Source organism: Ambystoma mexicanum, chromosome 5q (assembly GCF_040938575.1).
Source record: "Ambystoma mexicanum isolate Mex_15411 chromosome 5q, UKY_AmexF1_1, whole genome shotgun sequence".
In the NCBI taxonomy this organism is placed as follows: Eukaryota; Metazoa; Chordata; class Amphibia; order Caudata; family Ambystomatidae; genus Ambystoma; species Ambystoma mexicanum.
The window spans coordinates 992,751,012-992,772,828 of record NC_090933.1 but is presented as its reverse complement, the minus strand read 5'-3'; the positions used below and the strand labels follow the sequence as shown (position 1 = coordinate 992,772,828).

At 43.8% G+C, this 21,817-nt stretch overlaps 1 protein-coding gene across 1 annotated transcript in view; it reads right to left on the bottom strand.

Moving 5' to 3' along the window:
• LOC138498336 (fibrocystin-L-like) overlaps positions 1-21,817 on the bottom strand; it is a 339,059-nt gene that overhangs the window by 109,433 nt on the left and 207,809 nt on the right. Inside the window, exon 6 of the mRNA XM_069622135.1 lies at positions 5,544-5,709. Within this exon, the coding sequence (XP_069478236.1) occupies positions 5,544-5,709 (166 nt within the window). The remainder of the gene's footprint in view (positions 1-5,543; positions 5,710-21,817) is intronic.

The window sequence follows — 21,817 nt, the reverse complement described above, 5'->3', positions numbered from 1 at the left end:
CAGAGAAAACGGTCTCGAGGACGAAAGTCTAAAAATCAAGGACAACATGGAGGCATACCTTAATTCCCCACACAAAGTATTTGAAGAAGACAAGTGTGAGGGAATGCCCACTGTCTATGTGGATGGATGCTCTTATCATGTTGACAACAACGGGGAGAAAGAACTGGTGAGGGCGGCGTAGGGAATGCATGGGTGAAGGAGTTTCCAGAACCCTCCGCTGGATAAAAAATTGGTCCCCGAAGTAGTCAGGTGGCAGAATTGATGGCTGTGCATCAGGCTATCCTCACTGCTGTCCAACATCAACTCCACGAACTGGTCATAATCACACACTGATTCGGATTATGTACGGAACGGGTTCGTGGAGCACCTGGTCAATTGGAAAACCAGAGGCATGTTATGTGCTAATAACAAACCCCTGAAACATGGGAAGCTAATCCAAAATATTGATGATCTGGTCACATCGAATGGGATGACCATCTACTGGAAAAAGATCAAAGGTCATTCCAAAGTAGAGGGTCCAGACAAAACTGGAAATGACTTAGCTGATCAGCTGGCCAAAACCGGGGCCATTCACGGGGATCTAATAGAAATAGAGTCCCTGTTGGGGGAAATCCAGGTAACTGCTATCACTAGGTCCCAGACAAATGCTCACAATGATCTTTCAACTGCACAATGGAGTAAGGAGACCCCTGATGCTGATTTGATTGCAGCTCAGAAGGGGGACCCAATAATTGGTAAGTTTTACCAACACATTGAGGACACTGAGAACTTTCCCCTGACGGATACCGATTACATTGGGAAAGAGGACCTAACAGTGTTGATGAAATGTCCAAAAAGGTTCTGAATCCAAGACGGTTTGTTGGTAAGGAAATCCCAAGCTGGCCATGATCAGTGGGTGGTCCCTACCTCATTCCGAAGCCTGATGTTAAGTCACGCCCATGATGCAGCCACCGCCGGTCATAGGGGGTTTCACACAACACTTGGGATCTTAAGAGAGGTTGCACACTGGCCACACATGTGGCAGGACCTCGACCAATACTTGAAGGGGTGTCTTGCGTGTGCACAATTTCAGCCATCATCCCTCACACACCGTGCGCCTCTCCAAAAGAGGGGGATGACACTGCCATGGTCAGATTTGCAAATTGACTTTGTAGGCCCTGCGATTCGCTCGTCTAGGGGAAATAAGTACATGTTGACCGTGACATGCTTATTTACTAAATGGGAGGAATGTCTCCCAGCCCCAAACTGCAAGGCATAAACTGCAGCTGCCCTGATGATAAACCACATCTTCTCTCGGTTTGGTCTACCTCAAAGGATTGAGTCAGACAGAGGTAGCCATTTCCCCAGCGAAGTAATGACTAAGATGTGGGAGATACTGGGGGTCAAAAGAAAGCTACACATTGCTTACCGACCAGCTTCTTCTGGGGCAGTAGAACGCTACAACAAAACCATTGTGAGCATCTTAAAGAAGTTTGTGGCATATTCTAGGCCAAGTTGGGATATCCTATTACCTCTGGTCCTAATGGCCATCAGATCTACCCCTTCATCTGCAACCAAAATGTCACCATTTGAGTTGATGACTGGACGCAAGATGGTGCTTCCTCAACATTTGCTCTACAGGACCCAAGAGCAGACATTGATAAATGCCTCAACAACTCATGAGTATGTGGAGAATTTGAGGAAACACCTCCAACATGCTTTTGCGTATGCTCAGCGGAATCTAGAAAGATCAGCTGATAGCATGAAAACCCACTACGACCTGAAAACCACCAGGAAAGTATATGAGGTGGGGGACCGGGTCTATCTATACAATTTCCAAAGGAACCAGGCCAAACAGTGAAAATGTGTGCCTACATGGAAGGGACCCTTTAAAATTATAGACAAAATCTCCCCTGTAGCTTACAAGATCCGCATCCCCAAAGGCAATTTGGCAGAAGGGGAAGATAAGTGGGTCCATATTAATCAGCTGAAGTGTTGCCATCCCAGGCACACTCTGCAGCAACTGGAGGAGTCCTCTGCAATACCAGAGGGGGCCGCTCCAGAGTAAGTCAGTTCAAACTCTAAAATATTCCACATATCAAAAATATAGTAACGTAATGCAAATGTTCCCTGTTATATATTGTTTTTAAAATCAGACTGCAAAATGCATTCGGATGTATAAAATGTACATGTTCGCCACACCATTAATAGTGGTGGAAAAATGTCTAGGAATGTGTATTGCCGCTTTTGCTTTATCATCCTAGGAGAGATGAAACCATGGAGACTGGCCAAGGAGAACAACCCGGGGACTGGGAGCAAGGATCCGAGGGGCCCGGTTACCGCCCAATACTCCCATCATGACCGGCGAGGAGAACCGATCGATCCACCCGAATCGGAAGAAGAAGAGGCGAACATCCCAGATCTTGCAAGTTCCATCAGTGAAAGATCAGAATGGCCATCGCAAGAAGGGGGGCTTGTGGGATGTTTTTACCCATGCATCCAAGCCCTGCTACAAATGGCAATGCTGATTGCCAAAAGCAACCCAGAGCTGTTGGGAATTCATTTTCTTAAGGTCAAGAATTTGCTAAAAACATGGGCAGAAGACCACTCAAAGATTCAACCTTCTTGTGGGGGGTTCCACATCACCACTGTACTGTAAGGATGCCCATCAAAACAATAGCAAAATTCTCCTGTTAAATTCAAGACAACTCCCAAAACTGGGTGCAGTACCGGCTTTGGACACAAGCTGGCGCTAGCGGTCTAAACTCTGACAGGAGTGAAGCCTGGCTTAAAGAGAGTGAATTCTGCCCGGCAACAACCCCCGACAGGAGTTGAAACTTGATCAAACTGCATTCCCAGGCCTGGCTGCCTCCTGCTTCCCCACCAAAAGGAGATGACACCTCTCTGATTAGATTAGGGAAGGGGCACCTGCAGAGGGCAGAGACACAGAACAATGCACTGTCCTGGGCTCAGGCAAATGCTATATTGGGGGGGCCGTAAAATAGCTTCTTCTTGGGAGAAGTGGGAGGAGAAGTGCCTCTGGCAGCCACCTGAGTTGGAGGCGGGGACAGACAGAAGCTTCCCCCATGTGCTTTGGAACCTAAACCACACCCATCTGGGCCAGAGCATATTTTTAAAAAAGATGGATAATTCATAGTACGGACTTGTCAGAATTATATAAGTAATATCATTATTCTTGTGATTTTTCTGTGCACGTTTTAAGAGGTGTTAGGACCCTGTGGTGTATTCTGGGGGGTTGCTAGCAGAAAATAGGGTCTTACTCCAAATGTCTGCATGTTAAAAATCTGACACTTCATCAATTAATGTCCATACTCCTTGCGCACATTTGTGTAATTTTTGGTAAATGTCCGATATTGGTAAACCGACCAAAAAGCGCAAAATGTTGTCATTTCTGAATCCCAGCTCGCAGGAACATGGGGCTTGAACAGAGACCTGTCTTAATTCATCTGTAATATGTACATGTAATGTCAACCACTTGTGTATCTGATAAATATGTATTTGGGTCAGAAATAGATTTGTGTGCAAATTGACCAGGGGAGGATCCTCTGACCCATAAACAGACCTCATCATGATGACAATCCATTTCCTTCCCCCAATCATGGGAGAGGGGAGAATCGGGCCAATGACAAGTAGAGAGGGGCAGGCCTAGCTAGGCCCAGGCACACACCCATTTTCAAAACACATAAAATGAGACTGCTGGGACAGGTGGAGACATTCATTTTCCATTTCTGCGGAGCATTTTGACGGCCGACATTCCATCCAGACAGAGACCAGAACCAGGGACCCATAGACTACAGAACGTTGAACCTAGAAGGCCCACTGCAAGCAAAAGTATTCTCAGCAGGCCTTCAGGTTCCAGCAAACCTAACCAAACTATTCAACAGCCGGGCGAGCTGTTTGAATTCTTTGCCAAGAACTTTTGCCGGAACCGCAGACCAGACCCAGACCGCTGTGAGCAGAACCAGAGATCCGGATCACTGTGAGCAGAACCGGTGCCTGATTGACCCGCCAAGCATTGAGAACCGCTACTGGATGTGTTGACCAGATCCGTGACGAGGCCTTTTTCAGCTAAGATTCTAAGCTTTTCAACGAACCTAGAACCGACTTCCTACTCCTTATAGTGCCTCCGTAATCGCGCTCGACGCACGTGACTAAATTTGCTGCAATTTGACATTTTGCTCAATTTCAGCCACGTGTAAAAATATTTGTCCTTGCTTTGCTTGCTGAAATTCGTGTGCAACCTGACAATCATTCATAGAGCATTGCTAAAGTGATCCTGAACTGATTCAAAGTATCTATCAACTACCCTGAACCCCTATAGGGAATTAAAAGCCTTTTTAGCATATTTTTCACTTAATTGCAACCACATCAAAGTATCTTGCCTGTGTTTTAAAATCATACCTGTTTTTCTCTAAGCTTGCTAGGGGGGGACTGCATTTCGTAGTGCATTTTTGTTGGGATTCTTGAAGACTGTGTGCTCTCCTTCCATTTCTTACATTGCATAGGGGGGGTGAATTGCCAGAGAAAAAGTGATTATCTTATCTTTTGCTAAAATCATATCAAGTTATTTCTGTACTCCATTTTATTCCTCATTGCTTTTCCCTTGAAACCATAAAAGTATTTTTGCTACCTTATCCATTCTATACTAACTCCTCATTGATTGTAAAGAAGTGTGCTAGTGCCAGATTACCCATTGTTGATCAACATTATATCCATAAGTGTGATATCAATTATTAATTTATTACAAAAGTGTGATATATATCTTGTTAATTTTTCAAATAAACCTTTTAATTTGCAAAACAAACCTACTTCTTGGCTCAGTGGGGTCAGGGGGATTCTGAGAGGGGGGTGTTATACAAGGGTTGTCATCCAGAGTACTGAACCGGACATAAAAATACATCAATAAGGGTTTTCCTCAGCATCCCAGACTAGGCATTGACTTAGCTGTAGTTTTGATTGAATATCGCTTACATAACATCGGTATTACTGACAATGTGATTTGAGTTGTGCCAACCAGGACATTTTTTATTTAATGTTATTGTTCATTTATAACACTGAGCGAGTGGTTTCTAAGCACGGGATGAGGATTCGAACCTGTGTTACACAGCGTTGTCTTCTTTCCAAGAAGAAAGGCTTTGCCCCCTAAGCTATCCTCCCTCCTGGCACATGGCAGCCGCCATTCATAGCCGTGTTGTGTCCCCAGGATAGGACTTTGCGTATGACAGCTTGAGCTGTCCTCATGTCTAAATAATTAAAGAAACGTATTATTGGTAAATCGGAGAGGAAGCTAGCAACCTCCTGCCTCTACAAGAAGACACAATAGGCATGTTGCAGTGTTATTGCACATTATTCACTGTTTTTACCCAAAATGTGTGCCCTTAAGTCACTGTTAAACTTCTTAATTGTACAACTGCTTCTCAATTTGGATTTCCGCAAAGCATTGCAAACATGCTGCTCTACACGCAAATTAGTCGCATTAACACTTACATTTTTACTGGATGAGAGAGAACGTTTTATTTTGAGGTATTTCCTTCATACAGTACCTGGATCTCTGGCACCACGGTGGAGGAAATTTGAAGTAGCTGCTCCTCGTTCACAGCCTCAGGCGTCTGCTGGTCAGTGTACGTAGTCTTGCTGCTGGTCAACCGAACATCATAAGAACCAGAATAGTAGTAGTAGTATTCTTCAAAGTACAGCTCAAAGTAATACCTGTGAAACATAATGTGTGATATTTATCACTTTGCTTTAATTCACAATGAAAATACCGGATACACCGGCATCAGCAGCAGTTCCCTTCAATGTATATGATATGCACACATTTGTTAAGAAATGAGCTAAATAATAGCACCTTTAACACACAAGAACAGAAACCAACGACAGGTTGATGCATTTGAAACATGCAATTTATTGTGTGTTCTTCTGGTGGAATACATCTTTGTAAGCTTTAGTGGTTCACTTCATTGATGACTATCACTAATATAATGCTACTCCTAGTGCAACAATCCCATTCAGCAGTCTGGGACAAGACACAAACGGTTTTCATCTGAATGTTTTTATTTTATATAAAATAATAAATCCAGGAATGAAAGTGTTCCCCTAACTTACAATGCTAGGGAAGTTGCCCACAATACTTAACATGAATACAAGCACCTTTAATACAGAAAGGCAAACAAAACGTTTCTGCTGTTGTCTCATTAATGTTTTTATTCAAAATAGGCAACTAATGTTTCTTAATCACACCATCATCCATACATTGAAGAAGAAATATGAATGGTTATTTTAGACAATTGATTCAATTACTTAATGTTAGCACCCTGGGCGGGGGCTCCAACCAGTCAGGCAGCTTGGAATGGGGACTGGTTTCTATGGTATGAGCCTGTTTTCATAGTTAACTGACTGCTGACCATCGCCTGTCCTGTGCCTCCCTTGCTCTCCTCCACATTGCTTTTAACACCCGTGAGTAATCACACGCGGGTGCTAAAGGCTGAGGAAAAATAATGTAAAAAAAGGAAAATTTACCATTCTGCAATCCTGCAACGCCATGTCTGATACAGGAGCCCGCCTTCAGTGTTGATTATGTCATTGTAGTCAACACTGAAAAGGTACACCTTCTGCAGACGTAGCGCTGCAGATGCAGCATCGGAAGACTAAAGAACAATACTTACACCTGGTAACTTTCTTTCGACAGGATGTCCCACCCACGCATTCCTCATCTTTTGATATATAGCCTTTCCAGCTTTAGCTGATTTGGAAAATATTTACGGCAGAGGCCGGTCCCTCGAGGGCCTCTGTCTAAAGGTCAACATCATCACCAGTATAGGTACCACACGCAACACCAGTTGGCTTCAGTTCTGTTTATCCCCTGTTTTCCTTTGCAGAATTACCCGCTTAGCAACATACTGGATCAGACACTAAAAGATTGTAAAGTGTAATATCTGGAAATTCTACAGCAGTATAGGTTGGGAGAGGATTGTGTCCTCCAACGTATTCCTCATCCTTTGATAGACACCCAAAGCAGTGTTGGTTTTGGAGGCAGGAGTACGCATTTTTCAGAATGAATATTAGTCACAAACCGAATGAAGGACTGCCTTCCCAAATCCTCCTTTCTGAGATGAAGATGAGTCTAGACAGTAATGCTTTACAAAAGGTATGGATGGTAGTCCAAGTGGCTGCTGCACAGACGTCCCTTATCGGCACCCCTTTTTGTAGGGCAGAAGATGTTGCCATCGCCCCTCGTAGAACAGGCCCTTAGGCCTTCTGGAGGGTCCTTCCCAGCTAATCTGTAGCATTCTCCAAAGCTCAGAATAATCCATCTGGACAGGGTCTGTTGTGTTACTGCTAGTCCTAATTTATAACCCATGTATCCAATGAAGAGCTGATCATCTTGGCGAATCTTTTCCATTCGCGAAATATGGAAACTCGGAGCTCTTCTTGGGTCAAGTCTATGTAGCCTCTCCTTTTCCTTTCTAGGATGAGGGGGCAGGTAAAAAGTTGGTAAAACAATTTTTCAGATACATGGAATTCAGAGACTATTTTAGGTAGAAACGAAGTTGTAAAAAGTTGTAAAACAGGGTTTACAAGATAACGCCTGCAACTCGCTCACCCTGCGGGCTGATGTTAGAGCTACCAGTAAAATGATCTTAAATGTCAGAAGTTTTAATGGACACGAATGAAGAGGCTCAAAAGAAGCACACATATGACATTTTATAACAAGATTCAAATCCCAATCCGGGACTTGAAAAGGAGTTGGGAGAAACACATTGGTTAGCCCCTTGAGAAATTGTATAATTAAAGGAATTTTAAAGTAAGACGGAGCACTTCAAAATTGAAAGCGCTGCCAAATAACCCTTAATGGTTCAAATATGGAGCCCCAGATTTGCCAAATGTAGCTAGAAAGACAGCACCATAGGTATATTACATTGACATGGGACCACAGTCTTATCTCTGCACCAGTTGCAGAACCTTTTCCAATGGCAACGGTTTAGTTGCTGGCCTTCTGGCGGAAACAAAATCTCCATTATGTCATCTGGGAGGTCCTGATCCTTATATCTCAACCTCTTAGAAACCATGCGTGAAGGTTCAGGTTCTTGACCTCTGGATGGAGAACCCGGCCCTCCTATTGCGAGAAAAGGTCCTCTCTTTGTGGACAATGCATTGGAGGGCAGATGGACATGTCCAGAAAGTCTGGGTACCACATCCTACTGGCCCAATCCAGAGCAATTAGGATCATGGATTTTCCGAACCTTCTCAACCTCCTGATCATATGAGGAATGACAGGGACTGGAGGAAACACGTACAGAAGTGGAAATTTCCAGTCCACTACGAAAGCGTCCCCTAAAGCTGCTCTTGGGGGAAATTCCCTGGAGCCCTACTGTTCGCACTTCCGGTTGGTACTGGTCGCGGACAGATCTACTTGAGGTGAAGATCTCATGAAGAACTTCCTGAGCTAGTTCCCACTCGTGGGAGACTGTGCTCTGCCTGCTCAGAGCGCAGAGTGTCTGCCGCTGTGTTCTCCTCTCTGTGAACCGCTGACAGTGAGATTCCTTCTCGAATTGCCTAGAACCAGAGCTACATTGCCTCGCTGCACAGTGGTAGTGACCTTATGCCTCCTCTTTTGTTGAGGTAGTACATGACCACTGTGTTGTCTGTCATTATCAGCATATTATTTTGCTGTACAGAGGACAGAAAGGCCTTCAGTGCTAGTCTGATTGCCCTCAGCTCCGAAAGATTGATGTATAGTTTGGACTCCCATAGAGACCAACGACCGCTGATTGTCAGATCATTGGCATGGGCTCCCCACCCCGTGAGTGAGGCGTCGGTCACTATTGTTATCTTCGGCCATGGTTGCCAAAAAGTTTCTCCCTTCACAATATTGTCCTCGCATGTCCACCACAGAAGGTCCTGTGCAACTCTGCTCAGAACCTGAAGAATGTCTGACAATTTAGCAATTTAAACGATTCAAGAGCAGTGGATATTCAGGTGAATAGTTTAAGTGGAGGGCCATTAATGTCTCCCAAAAATTAGTGAGAATGACCAAGCATAGTGAGAAGTATAATATAGGGTGGTTCTCCAACTGAGAATGTGTTTAAAACAAAGGCTGCAATTTACAAAATAAGCTTTGGTAAAAAAGTCATTCAATTTATAATTTTCAATGGTAATGCATCCAGTAGATATCATGTCATCAACAGTACAGGGGAGATTTATACAACATTTTCATTATGCCTGTGTCCGCAACATATGCCAGCAATGCCAATGTAAATACTTTTCCTGCAGCTGCGTTCATGATATATGCCAGCATTGCAACTTAAATCAATTGCTCAGAGGGTAGCCAGCTAACCAGTGCAGTTTCAGTTTCGGCCAGGAGAAGATCAGCAGGGGAGAGGAGGAGAGAAAGCAGAAGCAAAGAGGAAGGTCTTGGGGTGCTTCAGGAACCTCAAGATTCAGAGAGGCAGGGAAGCTGTTCCAGAGGGAGGCCCCAGCAGAAGAAAGAGATCTACCACCAACTCATTGCTTGGAGAAGCGATTGACCCTGAGGGAGTTGGAGGCGGATGAGCGAAGAACTCGAGAAGGAAGATATTTAGGAAGAAAGAGTTGAAGGTATTAAGGCCCCTGGCCCCAGAAGGCCTTGTGGACAATCCTCGCCACCACTGGGAGCCAGTGCAGAGATTTCCATCATGGAGAAATATGATCCCTGGGCTTGAGGCCAAGGACAAGTCTTGCAGTTCTGTTTTGGATGAGCTGCAGAGGGCGGAGAGTAGAGGCAAGCAGATTTAGAAAGCGGCTGTTGCAGTAGTCCAGCCTAGAGAGAACCAGAGCTCTGGAGACAGTGAACTTCTGGGGGAAGGAGAGGAAAGGAAGAATACCTCTGAGGAGATGCAGCTGGTAGTGTGACTTCTTAGAGACGTCAGAGATGTGAGGAGAGAAGGAGAGTGTGGAGTCGAAGATGACCCTGAGGTTTTTAGCCTCATAGGTGGGAGCAGGAAGAGGAACAAGAGAGGCTGGCCAGAGAGTGACAGGAAAGGAGGGAGCAGGTGTGCCAATGAGGAGAATCTTGGTCTTACTGGCATTAAGGCAGAGATCATTGGCAGCACACCACTCCTGTATAGCAGACAGACAGTCAGAGATGAGAGAAGGAGAAGAGGTGGCAGAAGGGAGCCTGAAAATGAGTTGCGTGTCATCCGTATAGCACTGAAATAGCAGAGAGCGGCAATGCGGTGGGCAAGAAGTGGCAGGTATTGGTTGAACAGATAGGGAGAAAGGTTAGAACCCTGGGGAACATCGCAGGTAGCGACAGAGGAGAGGAAGGACCCAATTTGGACCTGGGAGGGTCAATCGGAGAGGAAAGAAGTCAGCCAAGCCAGGGACTGAAGAGTGATACCCATGTTACCCAAAATCTCCTCTGCCTTGGGAGAAAAAAATCTCCTCTGCCTTGGGAGAAAAAAATCTCTCCCAAATATTTCTCCCAAGGCAGAGGAGATTTCTTTGATAAGAACATACAATTATAGTGTGTCCATAGAGTGTGTTTTGATTGCACAATATCTAACAGTTGATGTTCAGATGCATACTCAAACAATCAGGGAAACAGATGTTTTTTGTGTGAACCATTAGGGTTAGTTTTATATGTATCACTTGTGTTTTATAGTTTTTTATGACTGTGATAGACATTAAAATATGTGTTATTTTTTAAAAAGTCTTGTGTGTCTGCCCATACATTGGATGGGTAGCATGTATGTGTAGTGACCAGTTGTTATATACAAACCCATAGCCTAATAGGAAGGAAGCGGTTTTTTGTGGGATTTTGTTTATTGTGATAGTTTTAGTCCTCACCCACACGGCCCCTAAAAAGAGGACCACATAGCTCGGTTTAGCTAATACACTGTCAAAAACTTCCAAGAAGCTGCATCCATAATCTATGCCAGTGTGGTCACTGAAAATCATTTTCATGATGCTGCTTCCACAATATATATATTTATATGCAAAAATAATGGATAAGAATGACCAAATTTGAAACCTTATAGTGACTGACTCATCTTCCTTTCTACTGTTCAGGCCTGAAAAAATGGACTCAGTAGTGAATACATAAAATCACAATATCGATATGTTTTTCATGTATCTTAATTCAACATAATGCAAATCTAAAACATTACTATAAAAACATTTATCTAATAACACCCACCAGCTAGATTACAACAACAAAAATCAGAGCATCAGAAACATCTACACATTACTAACACAACAGAGTTTACAACATCATACAAAGACACAATAGGACAAACAAGTAATTGAACATTGATCCAATTATGTATCCACATTTATAAAGCCGAACATGCTTCTGTCCCTAACACCAAATAGGATGGACATTCATCAGGGGCTGTCCTCTGTCAATCTTTAATGGGTTTCTGATTCTTGTATCTTGGGTGTAGTTCACATCAAGGGTACTTTCTGAAAAAATTATCCCCACATACATATAATCAAGGAAATAAAAAAGGAAGAGAGAAAAAATCAAACGTCACCAATCAATTAATTTCAGATATTAATTCATATATATATATATATATATACACCAACAATCGAACCATATATATTCCATCTGGTGTGAGTTTGTGGAGTTTGTGGAACCACAAACATAACTTGAAAGGGTACCTGCTCTTTATGCAAAGTAAACACCCATGTTTTGAAGAAAATTCCACACTCATGTTCAGTAGGAGACAAATTTCATCATGACCTCCAACGTCTAACTCAACTGAACACACACCAAGTGCACCTCACCAGGATAGAATGTACTACGGCATTTACACCTTGTACACAGCGCAGGGCTTATTTTACACAGGTCTGACCTCCGTGTAAACAGAAATGACGGACTACTTCACCACATTACATTCAAGCACTCCCTGTAACGCATGGCGGCCATCTTATACTGCCTATTTGGCATAGGGTAATTACATTACCAAGTCGTACCGAAATTAAAGGGCATCCATTCATCCCTCATCAATTTATTGCAATACCTCATACCAATGCAAACCATATTCATTGCAAATACGAAGGAGTATTCTGGAACATTCTTAGTGACCAGCATACATTTCCAACTCGTTACAGTTGCACCGTGTGTGGCAAAAATGTGATTGTAATTCAGAGTACAGATCTAACAGTCTATTTCACATAACATATTAGGTGTATTCTGGTATTTAATGTTCATACTCTATTGCTAGAATCCAATACCTTGTAGTCAATTAATGAATGCTACATTCTAGTATCCAATACATCTATAGCCATGTTCAGTTCAAAATAAAAAAATGTTCTACAAGACTTTGAGCTACAATGGACACAGTACCAACACTCCCTGTCTGAGGCCCACAGATGAATTAAGTACACTTTTATATTGCCGGGTACAATACATATGGAACCCCCCACATTTATCAAGCATTGTCCAGCAACACATTGAGCACCCCAGATGATAGCTTGGCCATAAGAGCAGAGAACCGCTTGATCAATCTACGTGGAATTGACATTGTGCCACTCAATCTCTTCATTTAGCCCGAGCACATAACTCTGAGTTCTAAAAATAATTTTTTGTTCAAAAGTGAGAAGTTTGCAATTAAATTCTTCCTTTTCGGCACCATGGATCTTCTTAGGGATGACCCATGTAAAATCCTCATGGCTATGACCCTTTTCAACAAAATGTTCCACCATGGGTGCCTGTATAATTTTGCCTTTGATACAGCTGCAGTGCTTGATAAGTCTGGTCTTACACTTTTGGTTTGTCATTCCTATATAGTGTAGCCCACATGGGCATGTGATCATGTACACGACATTTTCACTATTGCAGTTACTCAATTCTTTTAAATACCATTTAGCCTGTAGACCAATGTCTACTTCACTTGTTTTCATTGTGTATTTGCACATTACACATTGGCCACATGGAAAATGGCCCATCACAGGAGCCGTACCCCACAGTGTTATCCGTCTAAGCAACCCCTGATGTTTTTTTGTTATGTCATTCCTGACTAGAATGTTCCTCAAGTTCTGGCTTCTCTTATACGTTACCAACGGGGCTGGCTTACCATTGTTGTAGATTTTTCTCCAACTTTTAGCAATCACTGTTTGAATTTTGTAAGCCAAGTTTGAACAGGTATTAACAAACACTGACCCTGTCTTTTTTCTTATTCTCTATGGCGCTTTTTCAAGGAGCGCTTCTCGTTTGTTGTTATAAGCCTGTTTTGCCGACTCTGTAACCAATGTTCTGGGGTACACTCTCCCCAGTAACTTTTTTTTCAATGTGTTGGAAATGTTCTCATAATGTTCCTTCATGCTACTATTTCACTTTAATCTCAACAATAGACCAAATGGTAAATTGGTTTTGATATGTTTATCATGGTGGCTAGAGAAATGCAACAGAGCATTTCTATCCATCAACTTGCCGTAAGGCTTAAACCATAAACTTCCTCCCTGATGGAAAATTGTTATATCCAGTACATTTTTTTCAAGTTCTTTTATTCCTCTGGTGAATTTTAGAAAGGCATTTTGTTGATTGAGCCACACCATAAAGCTCTCTGTTCCTCTCTTATCCTTCCACACAATGAAGATATCATCAATAGATCTAAGCCATTGTTTGAGGTGAGATTTAAAGGGATTATTATCAGCATACACTGTTGTTTTTTGAACATTTTAACATATACGTTGGCCAAATTTGGGGCCATTGCTTCACCCAAAGAGGTCCCTTCCACTTGTTGGTAGAAAACACCCTGAAATTTAAAAAAGTTTCTACTGAGTGCAAACTCAGTGCACCATAAAATGAAGCCATTTCTCACAGGATGATCATCATTACGACCCATTAATAGCTCTTCAATCACCTCTAATGTGGCTTTCTGGGGGATCATAGTATAAAGGGACTGAATGTTCAAACATATCAGTGAATGGGTACCTGGAGTGAAAGCTAGACCATCAATCTTGTTAATAACGTCAGTTGTATCTCTCAGGTAACTCGTCATCTGTTGTACAAAAGGTCTCAAATAATAATCAGCAGATTTGTATAAGGCTTCCAAAATAGAACTCACTCCTGAAACAAATGGACGGCCCGGTGGGCTCAATGGATTCTTATGGATTTTTGGCCAATATATAAAACACTGGGACTCTTCTTTTTCTCTCATCAAATATTCTGCTTCTTGTTTCCCAATCATCCAGTGATCTAACGCTCGTGTCACCTTGTCTCTAACGGCCCGGACCATAGCTTCTATGAGATTGTCATTTAACACACAGTACCTTTTCCATCTGATAGAAGTTTGTTGCACTCCTTGATATAATCTGTGCAGTTTAGTAGAACAATGGAACCACCCTTATCTGCCTGTCGTATGATCACCTCATGACTCCTGGCTAGTTTAAGCATAAAATCCCTTTGACACTTGCTGAAGTTAGAGTGGGTCTCCCTCTCCATATTTTCTAGTCTGCCAACCTCCTCTAGTACCCTTTTCCCAAAACGCAATAGATTCAGGGGAATGGCTGTGCACGGGAGGATTAAAGGTGGAAAGGTACATAATCCACTGCAATTAACCACATCAAAAGGGGGTTGATTTTCAAAGAACTCGCTACGATGGATTTTTCGCTACCGCAATATATGCCAATATTGTCAGTGTAAATGACTTTCATGAAGCCCCAGCCACAATCTAGTCCAATAATAGTTTATGGGTGCATTTGGTGAGATACACATCGTTCTGAACAGAACCCACAGCAGTGGAACAAAGAAAGGATCCATTGGGGAGACATACATGCAAGCACGCACGCACACACTGAGGCATGCACTCATTCAAACACATTCAAAATGCATGCATATGTTCATGGATGCCAAAAGAATACCAATACTCCAGAAGATAATCCAAGGGTTTTTATTTTCCAGAATCCAAATTTGGCTGAAGCTTGATGGAATGTGAGGACAGTGGGACACACTAAAGGTCATCCTTCTCTCATCTCCTATGGGCTTCCCACCACCCTAGCTTAGACTTTCCTATCCACTTGGGTTGGTAACTAGAGATCAGTATCCCCTACTGTCTGAAATACTGACTAAAGTGATAGCCCAAATGCCCCAGCCTTCTTTTTCTCAATCCCTCTGGGTTTCATCTAGCCAGTGATGTATGGTTCTCACAATGGGATGTGGTGCCTTCTCAAATGCTCAGTTTCAAGTATTCACCACATTTGACATCTTTGCATTCCCTCCCAGACGTTTTCTCCTTCACTTCCCCAGTGTCACTCCTTCTTCCAGAAACTCTCTACTCTCTCTCTCCCTCTCTGTTTCCTTCATCTGCCCCTCTGAGAATGACACAACTCCCTTCCACTTTCCCTTTGTCTTGTGCTCTACCTTTCTCACTCTGGTCATCTCTCCCTACTACTCTACTTTCTTCTCTAGTCTCCTTTCCTTTCCCTTCAACTCTCCACACTCTGCTCCTCTCACCTTTACTCTCCACTCTCCTCTTCCCTCTACTTTCTACTATCCACTCTCCTCTCCCCTCTACTCCACATCTCCTATCCACTGCCCTCCATACCAGATTCTCATATCCACTCCCCTCTGCTCCCCACTCTCCTCTTCCTTCTAATCTCACTTTCAATCATCCCTTTCACTCTTGCATACGCAATGCTCACTCTCACCCACCTATTCTCCTACTCTTACACTAACCCTCACTCACCATACACACATTCTTACACACATGCACCAAAGCCAATACCTCAACTTTAATAAACCTGTTCTCAGTATCCTTCATGCTCCACTCCACCATCCTTCTTCTGCCTGGTCTCTTGGTCTGCTTCCTCTCCACCGGACCTCACCAGACAGACTACACTGAACAATGTTTTTCACTCATTTTTATAGCACCCTTTGGGTAATTCGTCCCCCTTCCCCCCTTTCCATTTGCTGGAGTGCTCACCTGTTCATATGGACCAATCTACACCTGACGTTTCCCCAGGGCTGGATTACACCAGTGCAATGTTATTAAATGTGTTTTAAGCCGCCCCCTTGTTGTTCTGTGATGGATGCACAAAAGCGGAATCACTGTTGGTTTAGTTATTATTCTGCCATGGTTAAGTGACTGGTTTGCTGGTGCAAGGTAAGATATTTTCGGCAGACTCTGGATTCCTTTCCACATTTCTCTCTTGTGGGTCGCATAACTCATCATTCGCGGTAGGGGTGTCTAGTGGTTTGAGATCTGAAAAGGAAAAGAGAGAGTTATGGCCAGCATGTGGTATGGCAGGAATTGGCCGACTGACATTGGTACTTTCCACTTGTAACTAGGCCCATACAAAGCGAGCGATACTGAAGCCCTCCCAATTCTGTCACCCCGCCTCTGGGGCAGGACTGACCCTGGTAGGCCTCCTGCCCCAGGTTGAGTGGGGTGTATCCCCCTGACTGGGTCAGGGCACTGTACGGGTGTGTACACAAATACACACGCATACGCTATTACATTCAAGCATGCATACACACCAATACTTTCAAACAAGCATACAAACACTTTTTTGTACAAATTAGCTTACGTTTACAAGCGGTCATCGCACCTGCTAGGGAAGCATGAGTGAATGGACAGCATGGGCAGTGCGCCATAAGGATTGGAACATTTGTTGCTGCTTTTGCCTTCCAGGCAGTAGGACAGCGTGTGACACTGCCGGCACCATTCACACCTCAATTCTGTGTGCATTATTTTTATTTGTTTTAATTGAAGTGCTCATTATCTGGGTGCCAGCCCTGCAAGAGGCAGGGGAGTGCAGCATGCATGGAGAAGAGACTATGGGGATGAGGGGGTGAAAGCCCTCCATTCAACTTGGCTCCATCACTGTCCCCTCTTTCTCACTTTTTTCCCTCACAGAGCTTTGAAGTGGAATTGACATGATGTGTGCACTCTCTTATTCTAGTAACAACATATTTTGTACAGTGTGTTAGGGAAAATTCTCAAGAATGGCTAATTTCCCTTACCTACTGAGCCCCTCAGCAGCTTTGCTGGATTTCTAGGATTTATTGTTTTCACCTGGTAAGAGTGTGAGCCCTTTTTCCCACTCTTACATGTGTTTTACTGTGAGTGTTTAACATTTTTGTGTTCATAGACTGTGGAGCCTCACCTACTCCACAGGCATCATCTTTTTATTGTGTGTTACACAGTACCTTCAGTGCAGTGACACAGGGTTATATTTTAGACTTCCCAACTCAGACTCCATTTTCTGGGACTGACTACTGTCTCACAGAACATGTAAAGTTGCCATTGACGTTATTAGTCTTTTAAAACCACAGACCCAGTACACAGCATCTGCTATGGAGTACTGGAAAGGGTTAATACTTATCCCTGTTTGTCTGTTTCTCTTGGAGCCTTGTTTGCTCCTTTTTCATTAAGACTTGGCTGGTGGCAGTGGTAACTACCCTATTTTTCCTACAGCGGTTATCTTAAATAACCCTGGTATTGTTTTAGGCAATCTTGGTAGCCTCGAACTTAAACCCGCTTGACCATATTGTTTTTAATATTGTTCCGGCTGGGTTTAAAAAATGTCTTTCTCGTGTTTTTCTCTGCACGTCAAACCAGGTTTGGTTCCTTTGTTCACCGTCTTTTCACTGGCTTCTACGCCTCTATGTCTGGGGGGAACAGGATGTGAGGGAGGGGTTTAGGGCTCTCTGCACAGGGTCTCCTTGGAGACCCATGTCACACTGTGACATGGTTGGCTGTCGTGACTGTCCCGGCGGGACAGCCACCCTGCTGTGTGATTGACAGCAAGGCTGTGTGAATGGGGGAAAACTGCATAAAAAGCCGGTCTCTGGGTCTGGAAAGGCAGAGTCGTCACTGGAACGAAATAGCCGATGAGGAGCTGATGGAAGAGGACCCCTACCACGACTGAACCACCTGGTGAAGCCCTGCTGCAGGTCTGAATCTTCGAACTACAACAACAGAGCAGATCCTCCAGGAACTTTTTTCCCCTGAGCTGGTGGGACCAACCAGTTCGCCCAAACTGCAAGCCAGGACTCCCTCCTCTGGTCGATTTCGCTGTACTCAGCTACAGTGGGCCGGATAACCAGGAAGGTCGGACCCTGCTTGGGTTTTAAAGAGCGAACCTTTTATTTGTTGCTTTGCTCTGCTGCTGGTTTCTTCCCTGGGTAGTGCAGGATCCTCCAGTCTTCCTACTTCGTGTCTGTCCGACAGTCGCTTCAGGAACTGTGAGCCTGCAGGAACTACCAGGAACGTCTGCCTCAGCTATAGCTTCTTCTCCATTGAAAGGTACTGTGCCTATGCGGTTGTTCGTTTCGTTCAGCCACGGTGAAAGTGTGTGAAATCTTTCTCCAATCCGAGGCTTGTCCTTCTCTACTCTTTAAACTAACTTTTCTGCCGACCAACTTCGTCCTGAACTCTTGGCAAAGACTTAACGGCGAACTACCCTGAACTGGGTGATCTTGAGCAAAATACTTTTGTCCTATTGACGTTGGCCCTAAGCCTATTTGATTTGATTCTATCACTGTAGTTCCTCTTTCTGGATTGCCCTGCTTACTTACCTGTTGATGCTGCTCAATTTCTGCCTAACTTTGTCTTTCCCTCCCTTTTGAATTACATTTTGCTCCCACTTCATTTTGTGAGCTTAACTTGTCTGGAAACTATTGGGAGTGGTGTGGTGTATTAAGAGTGTGATTTTTGAACTGCTTTGCTCTAGTGAAATGTTATATAACTGATGTGTAAATAATACATATTCTTTTGCTCAGAAACCTTGAGTTAGTGTTTGCCTGATTCATAGTAATTGCTGTCCTTTGTGTAACTATTGATACTGCTCACTTGCTCTTAAGATAAGTCTGGCTGCTTAGCCATTGCTACCACTTTTACTGTGTAGTACAGGCTTGTACCAAAGGTGAATTTGTGCTGCCACTTGTAGACCTTCTTGTGTGTGGTGTTCCCAAAGGGTGCTGCATATAATTCTGCCTAACACAGTGTATGCCATTACCAGAACTGAATCTCAGCACAGGCAATGAGGCATATTTGTTGGCAGCAGCAGTTGTGTGCCATGCCATTTGATATTGCCATGCAGTGCTATTCGGACATGCTTCTCCCATCTGTGATGAATCCCAAGGTATTGTCACTGCTTTAGATGGGGAAGCCCCTTTCCATGAGGCAAGGGTGGTGGGGTGCTACCAGATAGTCTCCTTGGGGGTGGCACTCAACGGGAGGATCTCATGGGCAGGGAGGACCACATTGAGAGTAATGACTACTTCGGGAGAGCACAGTATCCCCTTAAACCTACCACCTTCCCTCAAGACCCCTCCAATTCCCCATTACCTGTTACTTCAATGTGCTGTACTAACATATCCCAAGTGAGAACAACTGGGACGAGGAAGAGGAAATGAGGAATGATGATCACTCACCAGAACCAGCACACGCGTTCTAGTTTTCTAGACGCTCCAATTGGCCAGCTGTCATATAAAACTGCACAGAGAAGAGAACAATGGTGTCTACAACCTCGGTCCAATCCGGACCGAGAACACGGCACAGCCTGCATGGATCCCGAGTGCAGAATGGCAGACTGTGTCCTGGAGGTCCGCGATGCAGAAGGCAGACTGGAGGCAAGGCAAGGCGCCTGCCAGTAACTGAAGCTGCCGTCAGTCAGACTGCTGGACAGCTGTAGAGAAGGGACGTGGAAGACCAGAGAAGGTCCCAAGAAGCCAGGAGATCTGCCAAAGCTCTTGGGAGACCCGCAAACAGCTTGAACATGATGGCCAAGACCCTCCAGATACAAGAGTCGCAAACCACTGGGTTATGGAGACCCATAGAGTACAGGGGGACCAGAAGTAAGGCAGAATGGCAATATTCATTGAGACAGAGTAATCAAGTGAAGGGGGTCTGGGACCCACATAATGAAGTCATACCCCTAACAGTAACAAAGGGGGATGCAAAGTTTACAAATATAAGAGGTGCTCACAGATCTTGGCAGAAGAGTAAACCACATATGTGGGTTGAAGGAAGGTCAGGCCAAGAGAAAGTTGTGAACCATCAAGTGAAGGGAGTCTGGGACCCACATAAGGAAAGCATACCCGAACAGGAAGAGAGGGCAATATGAACTTTACATATAGGAGTAACATTCACAGACTCTACCAGGAGAGTAAACCAAGGCTGTGGAACCAAAAGAGAACAGATAAAGAGAATATTGTGAACAACCACATGAAGGGGTTTTGGGACCGAGCCTGGGGAAGTATACCCCAAATTGTGAGTCAGAGGAATAGAGCTTGTGTGTACAAGTGACACTCAGGAACCTTGGCAGGAGAGTTAACCAAGGTCTTGGGTGAATGTAAATACAGATAGAGAGAACTGTGAATCCAGGAATGTTGAATACACAACTTGGCAGGAGAGCATCCCAAGAGGAGGGGTACTAAGAATAGGGTCTGTAGCCCTCAACCATGCTTGGCAAAGGTGTCCAGGCCATTCTTTGTTATTGCAAGACCTGGAAGTCAGGGTCATCAAGTAAAGATAAAACGTGTCTTGAATGTTAAAGACACTGATACTTGTTGGAACATTTTGGTTTTGAACTGTAAAGCAGAGCTGCAGATCATTTTGGAAAGACTCTGGGGAAAGTGAAGCAACCCCTTGAGGATTGTGGAACATTGGTTTTCTTTTCTACACCTTTTGCAACATATGTTTGTATTGCAAAGCTGGGCTGCAAGCCAGTAGCCAAAAGACATTCCCATGTCACATTAAATTAGGTTTAGCTTCTGAGGGATAGGTTAGGATTTGGACACAGGAAGGCAAACTTTACTTTGCACATTCTGACACAGACAGTTTCATTATTTAGTTTTGTTGAGGCAGGGACACCCCTCTTAGCGATAGGCCTAGTTCGGATTTCCTCAATCCCCACATTTTTGTTGTCAATAAAAGTGTTTGCCAATCAACAGGCAACCTTTGTGTCCCTCTCCTACTCCTAGACCCTCACACATCATAAGAAATGCCAAATTGCTACATCAAAATGCCCCCTACATAAACAAAGAGGCTCCGGCATGATCAAGAACTCCTACAACCCAGCAAACAAACATTGTATGTGCTTCGAAACCTCCCCAGCTCAACACCTGCGCATAAAAAGAAAGTCCTTGTGGTATGACCCAATACCAAAGCCATGGCCCAATGTTTACAGCACCTAGCACTACACAAGTACTTTGAATGTCATGTACAGTGCCCTTTTAGGTACTCTAAAAGACCAAAATTCCTCTGGACTTTTTAAGTGCAAAATGCATACAAAAGCAGCTGTGAAAAATGCATATGCTACACAAAAACAGTGCCAAGCCAGCAGGTCCATGGAATTTCCGTAACAGTGGCCCATTGTTATGGCAAACAGAGGCCTAGTTCAAACTGTATACTGCTTCTGGTCCATGGAACTTTGAAAGCATGGCATTGGGTTAAGTCACAATCATGCAGGTAGCTTGTTTGGTAAATGAAACTAAGTGTGCCGTGGTCTAGTATGTTTGGCCTCTCTTTGACAATGGCCAATGGATTGCTGTTTAGTTTGGCATATTAAACAGCCATGTTTTTACTGCTTTCCTGAACGTTAGGTGTTCCTCTATTGTGAGTTTTTAATTGTGGTTCCAGAGTTTTGTTGAGATGTTTGAAAATGCTGATTAACCATATTTCATTTTCTTAAAAATTTGGGTTCAAGGTGCATGTCATTGCTAGACCTCAGGGTATGTTTGGTAATCTTGCAAGAATTCTACTCCTTAAATGTGAATTGCCCTTTGAACAATGCAGAGGGTTGACTGGTAGCCAGTGTAGTGATCTTAGCAGTGGCATGATGTGTTCTCTCCTGTTGAGTCTTAGAGGGAGTCTTGATGATG